General features: G+C 47.7%; 2 protein-coding genes, 1 long non-coding RNA gene and 1 pseudogene across 6 annotated transcripts in view; 2 read left to right on the top strand and 2 right to left on the bottom strand.

Moving 5' to 3' along the window:
- Positions 1-7481, bottom strand: part of ARHGEF2 (Rho/Rac guanine nucleotide exchange factor 2) — a 55816-nt gene extending 48335 nt beyond the window's left edge. For 2 of the 3 annotated variants that reach the window (XM_013996963.2, XM_021088470.1), the window contains exon 1: positions 7257-7396. The gene's annotated coding sequence lies outside the window, so the exon portion shown is untranslated. Of the gene's footprint in view, positions 1-7256 lie in introns of all 3 variants that reach the window. The other variant, XM_005663277.3, reaches the window with a different exon arrangement.
- Positions 7615-17080, top strand: LOC106510133. Its single transcript, XR_001308351.2, has 4 exons — positions 7615-8191; positions 9398-9607; positions 10310-10384; positions 16983-17080. It is a non-coding gene; the product is annotated as an uncharacterized LOC106510133 (long non-coding RNA).
- On the bottom strand, positions 11908-23148 carry SSR2 (signal sequence receptor subunit 2). Of its 2 annotated transcripts, none has more exons than XM_001928470.5 (6): positions 23049-23148; positions 22191-22345; positions 18491-18589; positions 17072-17180; positions 13929-14006; positions 11908-12496 (listed from the first exon to the last, which is right to left on the bottom strand). In XM_001928470.5, the coding sequence occupies exons 2-6, from the start codon at positions 22343-22345 to the stop codon at positions 12386-12388; spliced, it is 552 nt and encodes a 183-aa protein (XP_001928505.1). In that variant the 5' UTR covers positions 23049-23148; the 3' UTR covers positions 11908-12385. The 2 variants fall into 2 exon arrangements, with proteins under 2 accessions (XP_001928505.1, XP_005663354.1); XM_005663297.2 differs by lacking the exon at positions 23049-23148 and adding an exon at positions 22988-23045.
- LOC100519480 lies at positions 19538-20447 on the top strand (annotated as a pseudogene).

Raw genomic sequence — 24606 nt, 5'->3', positions numbered from 1 at the left:
GAATCAGCTGCAGAGCCAAGTCTAGAAGTTTTTTTTTTTTTTTTTCAGGCCCGCACCTGCGGCATATCGAGGTTTCCAGGCTAAGGGCCAAATCCGAGCTGTAGCTGCTGGCCTACACCACAGCAACAGCCACGCCAGTTCTGAGCCACATCTGCTACCTACACCACAGCTCATGGCAACACCAGATCCTTAACCCACTGAGCAAGGCCAGGGATCGAATCCACATCTTCATGGATACTAGTCGGATTTGTTTCTGCTGAGCCACAACCAGAGCTCCCAAAACTTGGGTTTTCTGACTCCCAGTCTAGTGTTCTTTCCAGTACATAATGACATCCTCATTCACTCATTATTATTCCAGTTAAGGGCACCTACATGGCAGAAAAAAAGCCAAGCAAAGAGAAACTGATATTGTTCTTACGCTCAAGGAATTCATTCAAGTGAGTGTGTGTGCACATGTGCGTGTGTGCACATAGATAAAAACACAAATCACAAACGACTGGTCAGAGTTTGCCAAAAGCCACAAGAGATTTCAAAAAAATCCTTCATAGGAGTTGTCTTGTGGCTCAGCAGGTTAAGGATCCAGCGTTGTGCAGCTCAGGTGGCTGCTGTGGCGCAGGTTCGATCCCTGGACTGGGAACTTCTGCATGCCATGAGTGCAGCCAAAAAAGAAAAAGAAGAAAAAAAAGGCTTTGTGCTCCTAAAAGAATGGTGCATATAACCAGTTGGAGAATTCAAAAAAAAAGGAAACAGGAGGAAGTAAATAGCCTTTGAGGTGGGCCTGGAAGGGTGGAGTGGTTAGGACTTGGCCACGCTGGAAGGGGAGGAGTCTAGGCAGATAAAGCACCAGGAAGAAAAGGTGCCTGACTGAGAAAGTATTATGATTTCTTCCTTCTAAGACTCCGGTCATCTGGGAAGTCAGAGAGTCATTCTGACCTCTCCCCATGGAGCAAAGAGAAGGCCTCCAACATCAGCCACATTGAAATTCCTTCTCTCTCTCCCAGTGGGCATGGTTCTCACTGCTCGATACTCTTGGCTGCCATCAGGGCTTGCCTCAGTGTGTCTGAGTCAAAACTCTCAGGAGCTCTTAAAAGTTGAAAATGATAATCTCCACTCCAGAAACAAGTACCAAATACCAGAGTACCAAAGTGGTGGAGGGGCAGGAAGGCAATGCACATCTACAGCCTACCTCTGCACACCCCTTCCAAGGCCCTGTCTCTATAGACCTTCTGCTAGAATGAGTTTCCCAAGCTCCCCTTTGCCCAGGGGAGATGTTGGGAGTTCTCAGGAGGACCAGGAAACAGCAAGCCAGAATCCCCCCCACCCTGGGCTTTTTGTGAGGGTGTCCAGCCTTTCCCAAGTTATTTTACTACTACCTGCACATACGCACTGAGCCCAAGTTGTTGGAAAATTGTTCGTTCCAGCTACTTCTCCCTATCTCATTGCAACCTGTCCACTGCCCCTACTCCATCCAGGACTGCTGAGATGGTACCTGTGCCTGTGTCAATTGCACGCTTGTCTACCACGGGGCGGTGGGGAGGGGAAGGAGTACTCAGGCCTCTGCAGATGGTATTCTGCTGCCCTGCTGGTAGGTCTAAGGACAGAAAAGGAGAGGCCTAGGAAATCAGCCCAGGCCCTCTGCCTATCCATGCATGTAGATGGGACATCTTAGCCAGACACTGGGAGACATCCTCTGTGTCTACAAACTTGGGCCTCGTGCCAGGCGATGTGCTGTCTATAAACAGGATGGGCAGATCTGCAGGAAGCAGGACAGAGCCTAAGGACCACAGCATGGTCCCTGCCAACCGGTGGTCTCCAAAGCTGAGATCTGGGGGCAGGGGAAGGGTGTATTCACAAATAGTATTTTGAGAAGCTGGTGTGGAAGGAGTAGGAACTAGGGGTGCTCACTAGATAAAGAAGAGCAACGGCTGGGAACAGGACAGAAATGGAAAGGCACTGAAGGGACACTGTGAGAATCCTGGGTCTGACATTCAGTGACCTCACAAGAAAAAAATGTTTGAACTACACCTCCTGTTCCCAGCTTCTATCTGCTCTTCCTGCCCCAATTCTGCCTACAGGACTGGATTTGGCAGGATGGATGAAAAGCAGTGAGTGGAAGCCCTTTTCTTCCTCTCCATCCCTGGAGATGCCCCTGGAGATGCTCCACCCCTGGAGATGGTACCCTGCTACCCTGGCCGGTAGACACATTTCTGACGCTGAGACTTTATGTCCTGAGATTTCGCCCTTCTTCCTCCAGCTGAGACTACCTGGAACCTGATCTTTTCTCAGTTACCTACCCTCTTTCTAGTGTCTCTCATGTCACTCATGTCTCTGTCCTCCATGACAATGGAACCTACTAGGCTCCTTCTTCATATCTTTGTTCCATTTCTCAGAAAGTTTGTTCTTTTCTAAATTCCATCTCTTCATGCTACAAGGTCAGTAATTTTCATTCTATCCTTTAAAGAGGTAAGGTTTAGCAAGACTTCCTTGAACCCCCTCCCTTAGATATTTCCTCCTCTGTTTTCTGAAATTCAAGCTGCGGCTTCTCCCCGCCCCACGCAGTTGTGTTCCTTTCCTTGCCCCTCCTTCCTTCCATCAGCTCTCTCTCAGCCCCATCCCATCTTTCCCTAAGCTCCTGAGCTCAGGAAATGGTGCAAGGGAGCAGCCAGGGCTGGGTCTCACACAATGGCTTTATTTAGCTCCCGAATGAGATCACATCATGTCCCATCACTGCTTCCGCTGAGCAGAGATAGGAGATTCTGAAATAGGTCTGGGATCAGACGCCTGAGCTGGGGGCAGGGGAAGGAAAGCAAGAAGGGCTTGAAGTCATTTTACTTATGTTCCTGCCTCTGGATCAGATGGTTTTCCCAATAGACCATCAGTGTCTCCTGCCCCCTCCTCAGAGGGTGTAACTGCCACCAATTGCCCTAGTCATCAATGATTTGTTAGACACTCCACTCGGTGTTGAGATGGGAGCGTACGCTATTTTAATAGAGAAGTATTTCTTATTCAAAACCAAGACCATAAGTTCTTTAAGGTGGTATAATGGCTTTGAAGTTCACCAGATTTGCTAGCTCTGCCAACTTAATAAGCCACATGACCTTGAGAACTTGCTTATTTTTGAGCTGTAGAATCATCTGTAAAATGGGAATGAAATATTACGCTGTTAGGATATTGAGAGACTTGGTGATAATGTATGTAATACAATAATATAATTTAACACCGTGCTTGGCACATATTAGGTACTTAATAAATGCTATTATTATGATTATCAACATCATCATCATCATCATCATCATCATTTAGGGGCAGAGAGAAGGCAGGGCAAAGAGAAATTCAGAAGTGGAGAGAGGAAAGAAATGCAAAAATAGATATTACATGAAGGTTACCCCACTGTTCTCTCTCAAAAAAGAAGAAATAACCCACAGGCTGACACTAACACAACTGTGATGGGGACTAATTGTCATAAATAACTTCTGATAGAAAAGAACACAAGCAACCAGAGCAAGAAGGATCCTGATGAACCCTGATGAAGCTGCCCTCTTCAAAGAGAAGGGAGGGAAAAAAACAAAAACAAAAAAAAAGAGAAGGGAGGGACAATGGCTTCTGGTAGTTTAGAGCAGGGGATGGCAAACTACAGCCTGTGGGCCAAATCTGTCCTACCCTTTTTTATTTTTTATTTTTATTTATTCATTTATGTATTCTTTTTTTTTTTTTTTTTGTCTTTTTAGGGCCGCATCCACGGCATATGGAGGTACCCAGGCTAGGATCGAATCGGAGCTGTAGCTGGCCACCTACATACACCACAGCTCATGGCAATGCCAGATCCTTAATCCACTGAGCAAGGCCAGGGATCGAACCCGTGTCCTCATGGATGCTAGTCAGATTCGTTTCTGCTGAGCCACGACGGGAACTCCTGTCCTACTCTTTTTTAAATGGTTGAAAAAAAAAATCTAAAGAAGAATACTACTTCGTGACACATGAAAATTATATGAAATTCAAATTTTCAGTGCTCATAAAGGGATTTTTTTGGAACACAGCCATGTTCATTCATTTACGTATGGTCTGTGGCTGTTTTTGCATTACAACAGCAAAGTTGCTAGTTGCGACAGAGACCATATGGCCCGCAAAGCCTAAAATATTTATTATCTGGGTCTCTACGGAAAAAGTTTGCAGACTTCTGATTTGGAGAAAGTGGGTCTTAAAATCTCAGGAAGGAGGGAGTAGAGAGCAAAGAGAGACATTAAGGCTCACTTCGCACCAACCAGGCATCTGTGGCAAGTTTGGGGGAGGAGGGACATCCAAGTGCCCAGCACACCCGTTTCCTAAAGAGCCTACAGGGGGAAGAAAGTTAATCGTAATGAGTGCCTACATCATCCTGTGGGATCCTCATAATCGATTCTTTAAATAGACATTATTATTCCTATTTTACATAGGAAGAAACAGGCAGAGGGAAAGTAACTTGCTCAAGGTCACAGGGCTATAAGAAGTACAGCTGTTTTCGGAGTTCCCATCTTGGCACAGTGGAAACGAATCTGACTAGGAATCATGAGGTTGCGGGTTCGATCCCTGGCCTCGCTTAGTGGGTTAAGGATCCGGTGTTGCTGTGAGCTGTGGTGTGGGTCTCAGACACAGCTCGGATCTGGCGTTGCTGTGGCTCTGGCATAGGCCAGCAGTAACAGTTCCAATTAGACCCCTAGCCTGGGAACCTCCATATGCCGCGGATGCGGCCCTAAAAAGACAAAAGACCAAAAAAAAAGTATAGCTGTTTTCAAAACGGATCTGTTAGCACTGTAGAGCCTGAGTTCCTCTCTGAAACCAGAAGGCAAGTTCCCAATGAGAGCAAATGGCTAGTTTTTAACGGAAATCTGGCAATACTATTATCAACCCTGTCCCCGTTCCTCTGCACCCCTAGCCAAAGAAAGGGACTAGTTTCCAGAGGAAATGAGATGGGGGTTCCAAAAAGTGAAACTTGTCCTTTCTACGGCCTTTAGATCCTACAAGGCTGATGAGGTGATGGGGGTCAGGCAGGCCTCTGCTTCTGTTTGCTGCCAGCAAACAGTGGGGGTAGGAACTGCTGAGAACAACCATATAGCTAGTCACAGGGGACTTTGGGCAATGCTGGTGGGCCCCTTCGAAGACTGGGGGGCTCCCTGAGTCTGGCTCTGGGGTCCTAAATCTCCCAGGGCAGGGGCAATAATGCGGAAGACCCAAAAGAACCAGATAATAAAGACTGGGGTGGGGGAGGGAAAGGCCAGATGACCTGGTCTGCTGGCTTCTCCTCCAGGTCTCCTAGTCCTAGGGGGACAGGGTCATAAAAAAACACTTTGATGGTTCGAAATTTAACCTACCTGCTCCTTCTTCTGTATAAAGTAAACCATTAATCCAACAGTGTCCTGGGAGTTCCTTTGGTAGCTCAGAGACCAATGACTAAGATCCATGAGGATGCAGGTTTGATCCCTGGCCTCACTCAGACATGGCTCGGATCCCACATTGCTGTGGCTGTGGTGTAGGCCAGCAGTTGCAGCTCAGATTCGACCCCTAGCCTGGAAACTTCCATATGCCGAGGGTACGGTCATAAAAAGCAAAAACAACAACAGCAACAACAACGAAACCCCAACAGTGTCCTGCAAAGGGGACTAAAGTGGGGCTTCAGGTAAAGAAGATCCTGGTAACCACAGTTCCTTCCTACCCCTGCTCCCGTAACACCCCCTTCAGCGGCAGGTCACATAGTACCCTAGTGTCTACTACCTCCTCACCCTACCCTGACCTGGCTACCTCTCTGCTCTGTTTCTCAGCGTGAGACACATCAGGTTTTGCTGGGTGCCGGACCCTGGAACTCATCCTCCTTCCCTGACTCTCCTGTCAATTGCTGGAGAGTAGTATCACCATTCCCAAGATCAAAGGAAAGGCAACATGTATGGAGAAAGAATTCCTTCATTCAGCAAACATTTCTTCAGCACCTATCAGGGGTCAGGCACAGAGAAGAGGACCCAGAAGGGTCTATGCACAAATACCTTGGTGGGGCACGTGTAGCACCTCTTTGTGGGACAGGGGCTAGCACAGGCAAAAGCCACCTGCCCACATCAGCTTTTGGGTTGACTCTTCAGAAGCATCCACCTGCTTCCAGAGCTCACAGGGCAATTATCCTTTTTACTGTTAGTACTTAACTCTGGAAATTCAAAGCTTGATAGTCAGGCATCCCCAGTCCCCTGATCTAACCACTTCTTCTTCTACTAAGTCAGAAATCAAGCAACTCAAACACCCACCCTAAATCACCCCCACCTCCCTGATATTAGGTTCACAAATCAGTCAGGATTCTTTCTGCTTTGGGCTTCCAAGTGTGACCATCTTTTCTTTTTTTCCTTTTTTGTTTTCTTAATTGATTTGCAACTGAACCTAGGGAAACTATCCTCTTTCTCCTGGCTCTGTATTATTTGACCAGGGCTTGTTGGGACCCCAAGTAGCCCATGATGTGTGGGGGCTAGGGAATAAAAGGGGCAAGACCAATCAGTGTCAGTTTCCTGGCACACATTCTGGGTGCCACGACAGAAGGGTGGGGCAAGAGAGGGGCTGAGGTTCAGAGGGACACACCTGAGAAGACTTTGGCCGCTTCATTCCAGGGAATTAACCCGTCAGATCCCAGGGAACAGCTAAAGGGAATGGGTGGAGTAGGGCACCCCTAATCTTTTTTCTTTTTAGGGCCACACCTGCAGCATATGAAGGTTTCCAGGGTAGGGGGTGAATTGGAGCTGCAGCCACCAGCCTACACCACAGCCACAGTAACACCAGATCTGAGCCACATCTGTGACCTATACCACAGCTCACAGCAGTACTGGGTCCTTAACCCACTGAGCAAGGCCAGGGATCAGACCTGCATTCTCATGGATGCTAGTCACATTCATTTCCTCTAAGCCACTAAGGAAACTCCTAAACTTCATCTTTAATACTGGGGTTATGAAATGTCAACCCCGGAGGAGTGTGAGGATTACGAATGGATATAAAGGCTTTGGCATCTCTTGTCACACAAGTGGTAAGCGTTAATTGTTGGTCATTATGGTGATTTCCTATTTGCACACTTGTGCATGTGTGTGCACACACACAAACACAATGCGCCCTCTTTTCAAATGGGAGCTAAATGCTGAAGTGGAAAATTGTTCTGCCAATTCCTGGGGGTGCTGAGGGGCTCCTGATCCCTGCCTCTGGGGAGTGCCCATTCATGACATCAGGACTCAAGGAAAGGGAAGAGGGAAACTCACCAGACTTGGGAGGTATCCCAAAGATGGGAGAACTGTTCCTGCTCTCGGACGGTGACTTCAGTATAGGAAGAAGTCCTGTTTCAGGAAGCCCCTCTAAGAAATCCAGTCCAGTACCTTAATGGGGGTGCTTCTTTCTTGGTCCTTTTAAGGGACTTGCTCATGGTCCAGAAGTTTGCATAGGAGACAGAGGGGACTCATTCCAGTCCAGACCAGCTGCCTCTTCTAAGACTCTAGCCCTTCCCTTCCCCGCCCTACTTCAAACACCCTAGATGGTGCTGGGGCTGTGCCCAGGCCTTTAACCCCTTGAGTGCCAGTGCTGGTTCCCGAGGATTCCTGGGTCCCCTGTCCTCGGCATTCCCTAAACAAAGGATGGCCACCAGATTCAGGCACATGTGGAAACAGATACAGGAAACCCAGCTGGGGTCACCTGAAAGGGAGGGTATATGGGAATTGACATCCCAGGAAACCACCCTCCCTCCAGGAGAAATGGGGAGGGGGGGTGGATAAGGGGGAAAAGAGGACATCTCAGAGAAAGGCCCAGGGCTGGAAACCTACTTAACAGCAAGGTCCTATTGGGGTCAGGGAGGTCCTTTGTTCTCTTGCAAATTTGTTTTCAAAACTGTTTGTCTGTTCCCTTTAAGAGGCAGGTTACAGGAGGAGGAGGAGGAAAGTCTGGACTTTCTGTGATGAAAGTACAGGGAGGAGCCATGACAAGGGCAACATCTGCAAAGGGCCCTCCTTCAGCCAACAGAACAGGGTGACTGGGCAGCTCGGCACACACACAGCTCTGACTCCCGGCTTGTTGTGGATACCAGGCACAGGATATCTGCCCAGCTCTCCACCTCCTTCCCTGATAACTGCTTCTGGGGGCGCTGACTCACCCTCGCCGCTTCCCTGAGGCAGAGGACGGCGAGGCAGACATTGGATTTCCCGAGGTACTGGGGAGCCTCCTCCCTGATGGGCCCTGTGGTCTATTGGAAAGGACATGCTGGAATTGGCAGACCTCGACCACCTCTGCGCACTTAATAGTTAAGAGGCCTTGGAGAAGTTACCTGTTAGCCTCATCTGGAAAATGGGGATATGAAATGAGAGATGTACAAATAGTTGAAAACAAATGCTGGGCCCATAATAGTTATTCAATAAATCTGCTAGCAGCCACTTGCTGTGACCTTGGATAAGCCACTCCACACTCTGCCTTAAATGAGTTAAGTTAGGCGATCCACCGTCCATCCTTGCTCTGTTCCTCTGGATAAGAGGAAGAGGGCAGTTGCTGCCTGATATGGAAACTGTGTGTCTTTTCCTACCTAGCTGGGCCCCAAACCACATGAATGACAACGGTTCTCGCTTTGCAAGAATACAGGGGAGATAACAGCTGCCTTGTTTTACCTGTGTACAGTCCTTGAAAATCCTTTAATGAAACAATCCTGTGACTGTCCAGGTGAGGACACAGGCTCCGAGAGGGGGAGAGATTTACCTGAAGTCAGCCAGCCAGCAAGTGGCTAAGGTGGGGCTGGGAACCAGCATTGCCGCCTCTGTCCCTCTGTGGTCAGTGCTGCTTCTACCACCCTGAGCCACTTTCTCAAGGGATCAAGCACTGACAACCTCCCATCCTATCACCAAACCGCTTCATTACCCCCAGCTGCTTGGAATTTTTTTTTTTTTTGCTTTTTAGGGCCACACCCATGGCACAGAGAAGTTCCCAGGGTAGGGATCGAATCAGAGCTGTGGCCACTGGCCTACACCACAGCCACAGCCACAGCAATGCCAGATCCGAGTCGTGTCTGCCACCTACACCACAGCTCATGGCAATGCTGGATCCTTAACCCATTCAGCGAGGCCAGGGATCAAACCCACATCCTCACGGATACTAGTCAGGTTCGTTTCTGCTGAGCTATGACACAGGAACTCCTTAGAAATTCTTACAGCCATTTCACATTGACTTGCTTCAGGTAAAGTCCCAAAGCCTAGGTTGTGAAGAGGCTGGTAAGCTGGGCCCCTGGCTCCTCCTGGTACCAGCGCTGGGTGTGGGTGAGCAGGTGCCAGCTAAGTTAGGATGTGGGAGGGAGAAAAGGCTGGTTTCCAGGGGGTGGAGAGATGTGGAACACACAGACAGCTGGCTTACTATCTCTATTGCCTTTTAGGGAGGAAGCCCTCAGCTTGGATACCCAACCTCCAGGAAGGATGTGGGGTCAGAGCTTACTTTCCCTCTCCCTTGCAAACCTGCACCAAATCTGAAGGGTTCCCATCTCCCTCAGGTAATTTCCATCAGCATGAAGTACTGCCTGCTACGCATCTTCCAGTAAATTACCTCGAGAAGAGGGCTCGATGCGAAAAGCAACTACTCCAGCTAAGTAAGTTTTGTCATCTATAGATTCTAGAGGCTCTTTTTTTTTTTTTTTGTCTTTTTGTTGTTGTTGTTGCTATTTCTTGGGCCGCTCCCGCGGCATATGGAGGTTCCCAGGCTAGGGGTTGAATCGGAGCTGTAGCCACCGGCCTACGCCAGAGCCACAGCAACGCGGGATCCGAGCCGCGTCTGCAACCTACACCACAGCTCATAGCAACGCCGGATCGTTCGTTAACCCACTGAGCAAGGGCAGGGACCGAACCCGCAACCTCATGGTTCCTAGTCGGATTCGTTAACCACTGCGCCACGACAGGAACTCCCTCTAGAGGCTCTTATACTCTTCAATGCCACTACTTAAAGGAGGCTCAAATTCCACCCTGACTCCAAGGAATTTGATCTCTCGAAAGAGGAAGTATCTGGTTTGGGCCTTTTTTCAAGGTGCCTGTGACACTACCTTCACGATGCTTCTCTTGTCATCTGGCTCATACCTGGCTGGGTTCACCGCCTAGTCTCCTCTGTAACAAGGGCCAGGACACAAAGTGCTGAGTTCTGCAAGGAAAAGACTGTACCAGCTTTCGGAACAGGAAGACCTCCCAGAACTCAGACTGAGCAAGACAGCTCTTCTATTACCTTCCAGAGTTATCAAGTTTATCCTACCTCTAAACCAGAACTCCTCCTCCTATAACTTGATTCCTCACTCTGTTTGCAGTGCCACTACACAGATGGCAGATAGGGTGTTCCCTCCTGCGAAGACTAACATTCCATAGTCCTAGAGAAGAGGATGGTACGTATCAAACTAGCTCCCCTTCCCTTCCCTACACTTCTCAACCCCAAGCTTCTAAGCCACTATCTTCTCCCCCACTCCCCTGAGTTAAGTCCCAGGTCCACTGGGAACACACTGGACAAAAGCCAATCTGTCCTCCTTGCCTTCTGACCTGGCCAGTCCTGAGGTGTCCAAGCCGCAGGCCCTGCAAGAGGGATGTAAGCTGGTGGAGGGCTACTCCATTTGGGGCCTCCCGTTGTCTCCATGTCCTTTTCATCCTTCTTGGGGCCCAGAGGTTCCGACTGCTGGGCGAAGGAAAGGTTAAACTGGTTGGGCAGCACTCCCCCCCTCCCAACCCCCCAACAGAATCTAAGCTGGGAAACTTGGTGGCAGGAACAAAGCGGGTGTTTGTTGCGTTTCTCTCCTGCCTGGGAGGCTGTTCTCGGACCACGGCATTCCTGGGTTGGACAGAGTCAGCTCAGAGTGGCTTCTCCCCACTGCTGCTGCAGCAAAATCCACTGCCTTTCCATAGGCCATACTTAGGTAACAACTCAGGGGATCGGGCACTTCTGCCCGGCCTGAGTGCAAAGTGGAGGCAGTGAAAATAAATTCAAGGGAGTTCCCGTCGTGGCGCAGTGGTTAACGAATCCGACTAGGAAGCATGAGGTTGCGGGTTTGATCCCTGCCCTTGCTCAGTGGGTTAACGATCCAGCATTGCTGTGAGCTGTGGTGTAGGTTGCAGATGAGGCTTGGATCCCGCGTTGCTGTGGCTCTGGTGTAGGGTGGCAGCTACAGCTCCGATTCGACCCCTAGCCTGGGAACATCCCATATGCCGCAGGAACGGCCCAAGAAATGGCAAAAAGACAAATAAATAAATAAATAAATAAAAATAAAGGCATTAGTTTAAAAAAAAAAAAAAGAAAGAAAATAAATTCAAGCTTAAGAAAAGCTAGTTCCTAAATAGAAGAGCTGGAATCAAGCATAAGAGACAGCTTTTCAAGAACTGTGAGTGGAGTTCCTGTCGTGGCTCAGCGGAGACGAATCCGACTGGCATCCATGAGGACGCAGGTTCGATCCCTGGCCTCGCTCAGTGGGTTAATGATCCGCCACTGCTGTGGCCGTAGTGTAGGTCGGCAGCTACAACTCTGACTCTACCCCTAGCCTGGGAACCTCTGTATGCTGCCGGTGCAGCCCTAAAAAAAAAGAACTGTGAGTGTACAAATCAACCCCGTGGCCTCCTGGGGCACGAGAAGAAACACAGGCTCTCTCTCCCCAGCCTCTCTCCTCTACTGGGGAGAGGGGCTCACAGGCAACAAGGGTTCAGGAGAATGTGCGGTAACTCGTTAGAACAGAGAGGGAAATACCTGACGGAAGCCAAGGTGTTCAAACAGAGTGGGGCAGAGGGATATCCCTGTAGGAACAGGACACACAATCCCTAGAGCAAGGAGGCAGGAATTCAGCTCTCTTGCCCAGAAGCCTGGGCACTCAGGGCCTGAGTACCAATAGCAGTCGGAGCTCACTCAGGTGAGGGGAAAATGGACAACTCAGGGTGGCATTTGTTTTTATTAGAAAACCCCGTTTGGTAAGAGCTTCCCTAAGCCAGCAGAGACACTGGGTAACCTCCAAGAGCCCCCACAGCTTTCATCTGATCTTCCACTCTTTTCTGAAAGAGGAGGATGGGGGGATGCGGTGGTGTCAGGCAGGCTCAGAAGCGCCCCCTCCTGGACCTCTGAGAGTTCATATCACCAGCAACATACCCCACAGCACCTCAGTCAGTGGTGCACCGCAGGACCTCTAGGCTCAAGGCTGTTGCCGATAGCATTCCTGTTTGTGGGGCTTCACGATGGAACCAAGGAGGCTCTCATAGACTCCTAGGCCTGGGCCTTCACTCTGGCTGGGAGCAGGGCAGAATCCAGGAGAAGGTGGCCAAGGACTAAGGGAGAACAGGTTGCATTTGAGATACCCTTTGGAGTCTGGAAAGCACCTGGATTTCTTGGGACGGGAGGGCTGCGGAAGCCCCACTCAGTTCTTCTTGGTTTTGGGGGTGTCATATTTCCTCTTGCTGGAGTACCACAACAGCAGGGGGATGCCGATGGAAGGGAGGGTCATGACTCCGAAGGCTGCCCAGTCCAGCTGTGGAAGACAACAAAGGCCTTGCTTAGAGGTCTGGATTAGGGCACAAGGAAGGGACCAGGACGGAAGGGGTCCAGTGAGAGAGGGGGCAGTCCAGCCCAAATTTTGACCAGAACCTTGGCAAGAAGGTTCCTCTCTGGCCAGTCCAGACACAAAAACAACTCTCTAAAGACCAAGAGATCTTCCAAGCTATGAAACCAAAGGCCTCACCTGACCCAACAAATCTGGAAGAGAAGTTTCTCTCTTCCAAACAACCTTTGAAGAGGGAGATGCCCAGGTCTTGCCCTGACAGTCAACCCTCCTGTGACCTAACCCTGCCCACACCACCAGCCCCTCTTCCATCCCTCTTGCCTCACATTCTGCTCTCTGGCCTCACTAAACCACCTGCCCTTCCTGGATGGCACCACACTCTCTCTTCTGAGATACTCCCTCTTCCCAGATCGCCTACCCTTCCTTACCTCCTCTTTATCTAAACTTCCCTCCTCCAGAAAATCCTCCCTGACTCTCAATGACCAGGTTAGATGTTCCTGCTGCAGCTCCTCCAGCATTTTGCCCACCCCACTGACTTGTGCTGAGTCCTCTATAAGCCCATACATAAGATCTGTAATGGAAGGGGCTGTGTCTTGCTCACCACTGTTTTTTCAAAGCAAAGCACAGAACTGAGCATGTAATTAGGAACCTTGTAATTACTCACTGAGTGAATGAAGAAATGAATCTCCTCATTCATTACTTTAGGCAAACCTTCAAAAAAAATTCTCTCCTAGATTAGATTACAACAAACTTCCTATTTTAACCTTCTCGATGCTCTATGACTCTTTGTTTTTTTTTTTTTTTTTTTTTTTTTTTTGTCTTTTTTGTCTTTTTGTCTTTTGTTGTTGTTGTTGTTGCTATTTCTTGGGCCGCTCCCGCGGCATATGGAGGTTCCCAGGCTAGGGGTTGAATCGGAGCTGTAGCCACCGGCCTACGCCAGAGCCACAGCAACGCGGGATCCGAGCCGCGTCTGCAACCTACACCACAGCTCCGGATCGTCAACCCACTGAGCAAGGGCAGGGACCGAACCCGCAACCTCATGGTTCCTAGTCGGATTCGTTAACCACTGCGCCACCACGGGAACTCCCTCTATGACTCTTTGAATCTAAGCAGATATCCTTTTAATCCTCGAATCAGACCCAGGACTCTAAGGTGGGGCCCTACTCAAGGCTAAGTAGGAAAAAAGGGCAGTTTTTTTGGTTCTGGCAATTGTGACTTGCCCCACATCTCTAATCATGGTTATATCAGGGTATTTGATGGCTGGCTGTATCAGACACCAAAAAACAGATATGATGAGAACCTATCAACTAGACCTATCTTCTAAGGAGGCCAAGAGAGCCCAGAACCAAAAAGGGTGTTCTCCTCCCAGGGGAATGCCAAGAGAGAAGACTGTAAAGCTTACAAAATGGGGGGAGAATCTCCTATCAAACTCCCGCTGAGCCAGGATTCCCCCCTGTCCAGGTGCACTGGTGAAGCCAATCTGAAAAGAAGAAAAGAAGGGCATTAAGGCAAGTTTCCAACACTTTCTCATCTGGGGAAGGGCAGCACCGAGGAGCCAATCTACCACAGTTCTAAGCATGAGATTCTTATTTTCCAAAGGCCCAAGAAAGCATCAAAATGAGGAAGAGTTTTTCAAATAGAGTTGAGTGATTCTTAGTGTGTTGTAAAGAGGAGTAAGTTAGGAGCCAGGAGATGAGACACACATGATGAGCATTTACTAAAAAAAAAAAAAAAAAAAAATAGGCCAGGTGTGCAGCTGAAATTAAAGCCAAATTCTTTGATCTTAGCCCCAGACTCTGGAAGGAGTTGCGCAAGGGGAAACACTTCCATACCTCACAAGCTGACATGAGGTGCAAATGAAATTATGAAAAGGATTCTGAAAAGTAGAAAGCCCTACCCAAATGTACATTACTAGAGGAGGGGCTGAGGCCGGCCCACATTCCTTTGCCTTAGAGAGGAGGCCAACAGTTTGGAGCACCCTCCAAACAACTTTGCTCCAAAGTGGGAGCTGAGGCTTTATTTTGTGTCTTTTAACCCATCAAGGGCCAGGTGGAACAAAAGAGTCCTAGAGGTGGTTCTAAAAGCAGACATGAAAGATGTGAAAACATAACCAGGTTTACAAGAATATGGTTTCATGTGGTTTATTTAAAAAAAGATAACAACAACGACCTACTGTGTAGCACAGGGAACTATACTAAATATCTTGTAATAACTTAGAGTAGAAAAGATATAAAAAAATATAAATGTGTGTGTAAATAAAGAGAAACTAAACTTAAGAAATCATTATTTTTTTCACTTAAAAAAAAAAATATATATATATATATATACACAGGAGTTTCTGCTGAGGCATGGTGAGTTGAGGACCCAGTATTGTCTTTGCGGTGGTGCAGGTTCAATCCCCACAGGGTCCAGCATTGGAACAGTTGTGGCTCAGATTTGCTCTCTGGCCCAGAAGCATCCATATGTTGCGGATGTAGCCAAAAAAAGAAAAGAATAATAAAAATAAAAAATAAAAATATAGAAACATTGAAAAAAAAAAGGTAATTCAGAGAGTACACTGAATGTTCTTGGATTTCTTTTTTTTTCTTTTTTTGTGGACACACCTACAGCTTGTGGAAGTTCTTGGGCCAGAGACTGAAGCCATGCCACAGCAGTGACCCGAGCCACTGCAGTGACAACACCAGATCTTTAACCCATACTGAGCCAAAAGAGAACTCTAAAGACTCTTGGATTTCTTCTAGTTCTATGGTTGACTCTGTTAAGACCCTTGCCTACTATGCACTCACTAAGTAGCCTAGAGCCTATTTGTATTTATAAATTCATGACCTAAGCTTTTGGGAGGCTAGGAGAGTGTCTTGATGTCCTTGGTATTCCCTAGAGTCTAGCACACCGCAGGGACTCAGTAACGGTGTGCTAAGCTTTACATCAATCAAACAAGATTGTTCACCACTGAGTTTCTACTCCATATGGGAAAGAGAAAGAAATCTAAGTTCCTTGCTTCAAGGAACTTAGAATTAAATTGGGAGGTGGAGATGAGGGAAAGACCTAGACATAAGAAAGAGAACTAATGGGAATTCCTGGTGCCCTAGCAGTTAAAGGATCCAGTGTTGTCACTGCTGTGGCTCTGGTAACTGCTGTGGTGCAGGTTCAATCCCTAGTCTAAGAACTTCCAAATGCCATGGATGCAGGCAAAAGAGAGAAAGAGAGAGAGAGAACTACTGAAGACAGTCAATCATTAAATGTTTGAGTGGCAATGGACTAACTATAAGAGTCAAATAAATGCAGATGTAGTCATTGAATGTTTAGTGAAAAAATGGGGCAGAAAGAACAATATGAATTATAAAAGCAAAAGACAGAAACAAGGAGATGCAGCTCAGAGCTGGGTCTTGAGAAGACTTCAGATAATGAAGTGGAGGAGGGAGAATACTTCAAACAGAAAACAAAGGTAGGAGTTTCCATCGTGGCACAGTGGAAACGAATCCAACTAGGAACCATGAGGTTGCGGGTTCCATCCCTGGCCTCTCTCAATGGGTTAAGGATCCGGCGTTGCCGTGAGCTGTGGTGTAGGTCACAGACGTGGCTCGGATTCCATGTTGATGTGGCTCTGGTGTAGACTGGTGGTTACAGCTCTGATTGGACCCCTAGCCTGGGAACCTCCATATGCCAAGGGTGTGGCCCTAGAAAAGACAAAAAGACAAAAAAAAAAAAAAAAGAAAGAAAGAAAGAAAGAAAGAAAACAAAGGCAAAGTGGAAAAAATGAGCACTGAGAAATGGGGAGGCACTACAGGAAGGAGCTTGGCCTAATTAAGACGGAGAGTCCTAATGGACAGAGTGAGAGGAAGGGAGAAGCAGAAAACAGTGAGCCTACTGGAAGTTATGCAAGGAGAGACAGAAATGCTCAGCCTTGATGCAATACGCAGGAGCATTCTAAGCAAGGGAAAGACAGACAATGGAGACTGAGAATTATCTGACAGAGGCACAGATGATGGATTGGAAGGACAAGGATGGCAAAAAACTGGGTAGCATGTGACACCATCTAGATTAAAAGCAGAAGGAAGAGGAAAGGGATCCTACAGTACCCCCTTTCTCTCTCTCTCTCTTTTTTTTTTTGGTCTTTTTAGGGCCACACTCGTGGCACATGGAGATTCCCAGGCTAGGGGGGTCCAATTGGAGCTGTAGCCGCCAGCCTACACCACAGCCACAGCAATACCAGATCTGAGCCGTGTCTGCAACCTACACTACAGCTCACGGCAATGCCGTATCCTTGACCCACTGAGCGAGGCCAGAGATCGAACCTGCATCCTTATGGATCCTAGTCAGATTCACTTCTGCTGAGCCACAATGGAAACTCCTTCCCATCCATTTTAATAGCTTGATTCTGAAACTTTATAATTTGAAACAAACTTCTCTCCTAAGGACAATAGCCCAAGTTTCTGGTCCTTTTTATCTTCCTCAGAATTTAGCACCAACTCTGGAATTTTTTTGCAAGAGTTTCAAAGGAAGACAAAGCTGAGCCTCATCCAGCTAAAGGTTTGGGCAACTCACCACAACAGGCCCATCCTCCTGGGCCAGGTAAGTAATAGTTGCTGAGGTGAAGTTGAAATAACCAGCCTTGAGAGGGCGCAGGACCACGGTGTGGGACACATTGCTAGCACTGGCCCAAGGGTTAAGGAGGGAAAAAGATGAAGCTAACAAACTTTCAGCTTATGGACTAAATGCACCATTTACAAAGAGCTGTCAACATATGCAGTGATTTCCTATCTACAACACTCTGCAAAATAATAAACACAGGCTTTTTTTCTAAGCCTAAAGTGTGTGGGATAACTTATCTTTTTAGTCAAGTTTTGGGGAGTCCATAATATACTCAGTAACGTGGTTTTTTAAGTAAACTTTCAAAGCAGTGTATGTTATAGATGAAAAATTAGTTACTTAAAGTCACAGAAAATCTTTCACTGATTATAATTATAACTGAAGAAAGTTCTTTTTTTTTTTTTTTTTTTGCCTTTTCTAGGGCCACTTCCCGCAGCATATGGAGGTTCCCAGGCTAGGGGTCTAATCGGAGCTGTAGCCGCCAGCCTACGCCACAGCCACAGCAACGTAGGATCTGAGCCGCAGCTGCGACCTACACCACAGCTCACGGCAACGCCAGATCCTTAACCCACTGAGCAAAGCCAGGGATCAAACCCGCAACTTCATGGTTCCTAGTCGGATTCGTTAACCACTGCACCACAACAGGAACTCCCTGAAGGAAATTCTTGAAAATGCAAAACAAAACCAAAAAATACAAAAAGAATGCCTACACTCACTGCAAAATCTAAATATACTTTAATTCACAAGGGAAAAAAATAATCTAACTCAAAACACTGGGGAAATAACCAGGAGATCCAAATAAGAGTTTCACTGAGTAAAAACAAGTCTTTAGAAAGTCACCCAGGACCTCCCTACCAGCATCCCACTGAACTTCTCTTAAAAGCACTTTCAACATGTTCACCCAGCCACAAATATCTATCTACACTTTCCCTACATAGTGTGTTTTAGGGCCTTATAACCTGAACTTCATGCGCATGATTCTCACCAGTCTCTCTTGCCCCCTTTTTTTTTTTTTCCAGGGCTGTACCCTCGGCATAGGGAAGTTCCCAAGCTAGGGTTTGAATCAGAGCTGCAGCTGCTGGCCTACACCACAGCCACAGCAACACAGGATCCAAGCCGTGTCTGCAACCTACACCATACCTCACGGCAATGCCGGATCCTTAACCCATTGAGTGGGGCCAAGGATCAACCCAAGTCCTCATGGATGCTAGTCGGGTTTGTTAACCGCTGACCCGCGACAGAACTTCTTCTCTTGACCCATCTTATCCAAAGAGGTGACAAGAATGGTCATGCACACCCAGACCGCTTGAAGTGACCCTGCTGCTTTGGCCCCCCTCCCCCACTAGCCTTCATCACCCAGCGTCAAGAGGATACGGAGCAATCCGGTCCCATTTGACATTGAGCATTCCAGAGACAATGCCAAAGTCTTCTGGAGGGAAAGAATCATCAGAGAGTTCCACATCTAATGCAGCACTAGAAAACAGAGGAAACAAAAACAAAAGATCAGTTAAGTAATGGATATAAAATTAAAGCAATCAGGGAGTTCTCTTGTGGCACAGTGGGTCAAGGATCCAACACTATCACTACAGTGGCCTGGGTTACTGCAGTGGCAAGGGTTTAATCCCTGGCCTGGGAACTTCCACGTGCTGCAGGCACAGCAAAAAAAAAAAAAAAAAGCAATTAGCAATCAGATCTGCCTGACTGTACTAAAAAAATTAGGACTACGGAGTTCCCGTCGTGGCGCAGTGGTTAACGAATCCGACCAGGAACCATGAGGCTGCGGGTTCGATCCCTGCCCTTGCTCAGTGGGTTAAGGATCCAGCGTTGCCGTGAGCTGTGGTGTAGGTTGCAGACGCGGCTCGGATCCCGCGTTGCTGTGGCTCTGGCATAGGCCGGGGGCTACAGCTCCGATTAGACCCCTAGCCTGGGAACCTCCATATGCCACGGGATCGGCCCAAGAAATAGCAAAAAGACAAAAAAAAAAAAAAAAAAATTAGGACTACAAAAGACAGACATGAGTCACATACTAACTTGGATTTGTTGCACTAAAGAATCCAGGTCAAGGCCTAGATTCTGAGTGCTAAAATATTCGAATACCTAGGAAAGGGAGTTCCTATTGTGGCATAGCACAAACGAATCTGACTAGTAACCATGAAGATGTGGGTTCAATCCCAAGCCTCGCTCAGTGAGTCAGGAATCCGGTGTTGCTGTGGCTGTGGGGTAGGCCAGCAGCTGCAGCTCTGATTCAACCTCTAGCCCAGGAACTTCCATATGCCATGGTGAGGCCCTAAAAAACAACAACAAAAAACCCAAAAAACAAAAAACTAGGAAAGACTGGACCCAAATCTATCTTGTTTTCTTTTTGTCTTTTTCTTTTTTGGTCGCCCTGAGGCATGTGGAGTTTTTGAGCCAGGGATCAGATACAAGCTTCAGTCTCAACCTAAGCCCACCAGATCCTTAACTCACTGTGCCTAGCCGGGGACCAAACATGCATCCCAGCACTCCCAAGATGCCACTGATCCCACTGCACCATGGCGGGAATTCCAGCCCCAATCTATTTTGTCTCCAATTTCTTCTCGTGTGTGTGTGTGTGTGTGTGTGTGTGTGTGTGTGTGTACGTGTACATAAGGAGGGGAAGAGGAGCAAGATTCATCTGGAAGAGAAAATTAAAGGCAATAAAATAAAAGAAAGGCAACAAGAATATTAATGAAAGAAAGGAAGCTGAGGTTTTACACCCAAGCAATATCTGCAATTGAGGTTTCCTCCCTGGGAGGCAGCCACCTGTCAGCATGGCTCAAGCATTTGTGAACGGCAAAATCCAGCCTGGGAAGGTGGAGGTGTCCCTCAAGCCCACCTGCCCCTACTGCAGAAGGACCCAGGAGCTCCTCAGCCTACTGCCCTTCAAACAAGGGCATTTGGAATTTGTCCATATCATAGCCACTGGTGACAGCAACAAGATTCAAGATTATCTGCAACAGCTCATGGGAGCCAGAATGGTACCTCTGGTCTTTATTAGTAAAGAATGTGTAGGTGGATGCACCAATCTAGTAAGCATGCATAAGAGAGGGGAGCACTTGACTTGCCTGAAGCAAACTGGAGCTCTGCAATAATTACAGAAGAGCAGACCCCAGGCTGGTAACCTCCTTGAGAGCTGGATGGCAATGCACAAAATGACAGCACTTCCTGGTGGACGGACCTGGGGCTACCTTACCCCAGCTGCAGCAACTGTTTGCTTAAAATTCTAAAACAGGAGTTCCCATCGTGACTCAGTGGTTAACGAACCTGACTAGCATCCATGTTAACTAACCTTGGCCTTTCTCAGTGGGTTAAGGATCCGGCGTTGTTGCCGTGAGCTGTGGTGTAGGTCACAGACACAGCTTGGATTTTGCATTGCTATGGCTATGGAGTAGGCCGGCAACGGTAGCTCCAATTCAACCTGTAGCCTGGGAACTTCCATATGCCGAGAGTGTAGTCCTAAAAAGCAAAAAAAATTCTGAAAACATGTTAACACAAATAACGGGGAGAGGGTGGATTTGGGGGAGCAAAACCATATTTTTCTTCTTCTGACTCTGTATTAAAAGTGGATCACCTTGCCCCAAAGAAATCTGAGAAGTTTGATGGATGTCTTGGGTTTCTCGTGGATTGGCCCTTTGGGTCCAAAAGACCATGACAAGTTACGGCTTAATCACTGATCTCAAAGACGTTCTTTACACATTCGTTTGGCACATGGTCTTCCTAACTGTTCTCGTGTGCTGAGACTCTTTTACCTCTACACCAGTATTTCCCAGCCAAGTTTACCACAGCCCCCCTCGGGTGAATCTATAGTTGGTTTTCTGCTACTGCTCAAAAATTTTGTCAAGGTTGACTTTATGGAATTGGTTTTACAAAATCAATAGGTAGTTTGAATGTTCCTTTTCACACTTCATGTGTCTCCCTGGCTACCATCCCCACCCCACCCTACTCTGAGAATCCCTGCTATGAACGAGTGTCCTGAACCACGACAACTCACAGATCTCATAGGAAATGTTTAACAATGGTGTGAAGGGTCTGAGCACCCAATGAGAGATGCCACATGAAAAGTGAAGCACACCTGGTCTTCACTTGGTGCCCCAGAAATCAGAGGTATGAGAGCAGACGTGGCGATCATACGGTAACCCTCTGCCATGTAAGACGGTCTCCCAGGGCATCCTGAACAAGTGTGTATTAATTGGTTTAGATTTAAATGTTACCACAGAAAACTTGTAACCCCCTCCCCCAAGAACATGACTGAAATTTTGGGAAAGACTGTTCTAAATGATTTTTCTCTTTTTTTCCCCTATTCTGTGAAAACTTAAGACTCCCATACTATGCAGTTTGTTCTAGAATTGCAGGATCAAGTTATTTTTCCTCTGCAGTCTCTATCTCTAGTCTGAATAATTAGTCTCTTTGCTAATAAAGAAGTATGCAGAGATCAAAAAAAAAAAGGAAGGAAGGGAGCTGAAAGAAACCTTTGAGGTAACAAAGGATCATGTGTTTTTTGCCTTTTTTTCTTTCTTTCTTTTTTTTTTTTTTTTTTTTTTTTTGCTTTTTTAGGGCTGCACCCACGGCATGTAGAAGTTCCCAGGCTAGGGGTCGAATTGGAACTACAGCTACCACCCACACCACAGCCACAGGAATGAGGGCTCTGAGCTGAGTCTGCAACCTAAACCTGAGCTCACAGCAACGCCAGATCCCTTAACCCACTGATCGAGGCCAGGGATTGAACTTGCATCCTCATGGATCCTAGTCAGATTCGTTTCTGCTGAGCCACATGGGGAACTCCTCTTTTCTGCCTTTTCATCCTTCTCTCCCTATTTCACACAATTCTTTCTTCTTCTCCACTATGAGACTCTAGCAACTCACAAAATTGGAGGATGGTTTCCTGTAGCTTAGGTAAGAATATCCTCCTCCAAAAGTCATCCAGCAGTGAATTCATTTACACACTATACCTGTTGCTGGAGTCCTCCCAAAGATAAATCATTACTGATCCCTGTTCCCAGTCAAGATACCTGAGAAGCTTAAAAGGGCCCAACCTATAGCTTCAGGGCCTCCTTACCTTGAGCCAACATTGTAGATGTTGTACTGTAAGGTCAAGTCTCGCCCCTCCACAGCATATCTGTTCAGCAGTGATTTGGAGGCCAAAAGCCTGGCTCCTTCTTCTGCTTGAGTGACAGCAAAGAGAGTCAACACCACGAATGCCAGCAGCCTCATCTTTGGAGGAAAAAGCAAGTGAGCAGTCAATCCAAGCATGTAAAACCACCAAAATCTTTCTGACAGTCCTTTCTTACAAAGTCCGTCAAAAGATCTTTTGAGCTCATCAAAGCAGCGGCCACTTTCACAGAGCAGAGTATACGCTACCAAAGCTGTCCCATTCGCAAGCTTCCCACCAAATCCACCCTGCAGCCCTCGAAAATCTGTAGACCTCCAGGGCATATCTGCTACCTATTACTGCGAGGGGTCCTGGGTGCTCCCCAATTACTGGGGTCTTCTGAGAGAGCTCCATGTGGCCAGAATAGAGGTTTCCTTGGCCTGCCGCATTTCGGCCCATCTCGGAACTGTAGCAGCCTCTAGCTTTCCTTCACACAGGAATCCCTCACGACTGTTGCCTTTCCCCGGCTGCTATTCCTCCACCAGCACCCCAGGTATCCCAATGCGCGCTAGCGGGGTCCTCCCTCACGCCCCTGTATCCTACTGTCCATTTTTCCCGCGGGACCGCATTCGTCCTCGTCTTCCACATCCCTTTCTGGGGCCCTCTGAGGGCTTAGTCTGTTCTGCCCCCCCTCCGTCTCTTGCCAAGATTACACGTCCTCCAGCCAGCGTGCTCTATTCCCTCCCCGCCCTGCCAAAGCTAACCCTCAGCCGCTGAGTGTTGTGTGGACACGAACTTTGGCACCCCCAGAATCAAAGGACTCACCGTGCGCACCCCACAAACCCTTCAGGGGGCCACGAAGGCCGGAAGAGAGCGTCAGCACCCGAAAGACCGGAAATGAGCTCTGGCCGGAAACGTTGGTACTCTGCTGGATGCCTTCTGGGAGTTGTAGTTCTCAGACAAGCCCCACCTTTCCTTTGTAGAGCGCGCCTGCCTCCGGGATGCTGCAGCCTCTGTGATCGATTTGTCTGTGCTCCTTCACGCTTTTCTTTCTTTTCTTTCACGCTTTTATTATTCTGCCGTCTAGAGTGGCTTTTCAAGCTGGCTTTCCAGTACCGTAGATGACCAGCACCTGATTAAGTGCTTTGTGGGACTGGCAAACGTAGAGATTAGGATCTTCTGTCTACAATGTCGAGTGTACTATCGAGCTAGGAATTAGAGAAAAACTGTTGCTCTCCGGGCTACCACCATTCTCTGTATTTCTAGGCGAAAAATTTACTCATCTTCTATATCCAGCTAGCTACCCTAGAAAGCCCTGAACTTTCCTTAGAAGCCCTTTGAGGTTCCAAAAAAGTAGATCCTTTCTTTAATTTTTTTTTTTTTTTTTTAGGGCCTCTCCTGAGGCATATGGATGTTCCCGGGCTAGCCGCCTCTGCTGTCTGCATCACAGCTCAGTGGAAGCTTAACCCACTGAGCCCACTGAGTGAGGCCAAGGATTGAACCCTAGTCCTCATGGACACTAGTCGAGTTCATTACCGCTGAGCCACAACGGGAACTCCGGCTTGGTTTTTGGTTTTTTTCTGATTGTTTCTGATCTGGAAAATCTACCTTCATGATTAGGTGCTATTTCTCTAGTGTACACTTATTCAGAGATCCTACAGTGATGCTGAACGCACAGGAGGTGCTCAAGAAACACCTGCTGATTGGATGAATTTTCATCATCTCTATTTACAGTCTCCTTATTGGAATCTATTCTGACTAGAGGAGAGATTTGAGAGTCAATTGCTAAGGAAAATATTTCCATTGAAAGACTTCCAAAAAAATACAACTTCTTCCTGCCATCTTCAAGGGAACCCCACCAAGAGATTGAAGTAGAACTTTTTTTTTTTTTTTTTTGTCTTTTTTTTGTTGTTGTTGTTGTTGTTGTTGTTGCTATTTCTTTGGGCCACTCCCGGGGCATATGGAGATTCCCACGCTAGGGGTTGAATCGGAGCTGTAGCCACCGGCCTACGCCAGAGCCACAGCAACGCAGGATCCGAGCCGCGTCTGCAACCTACACCACAGCTCACGGCAACGCCAGATCGTTAACCCACTGAGCAAGGGCAGGGACCGAACCCGCAACCTCATGGTTCCTAGTCGGATTCGTTAACCACTGCGCCACGACGGGAACTCCTGAAGTAGAACTTTGTTAGATGAACATGGAACTGCGTGCCAGGACCAGAGGCATGCAGAAATGGTAAGGCTACCTAGGGTGCACTCTGTGCCCCCAGGGCAGTGTCACTGGTTTCATGTCCTGTTTTGTGGTTTTTAAGGCAGAACCCAAGCTGCCCACTGACCTCTCTTTTGGGATCTGCAACAAGAGGGCCACCAAGAGAGTATGTGA

Source organism: Sus scrofa, chromosome 4 (assembly GCF_000003025.6).
Source record: "Sus scrofa isolate TJ Tabasco breed Duroc chromosome 4, Sscrofa11.1, whole genome shotgun sequence".
Taxonomy (NCBI): domain Eukaryota; kingdom Metazoa; phylum Chordata; class Mammalia; order Artiodactyla; family Suidae; genus Sus; species Sus scrofa.
Note: the sequence above shows the minus strand (reverse complement) of the source record. Positions and strands in the feature narration are given on the sequence as shown.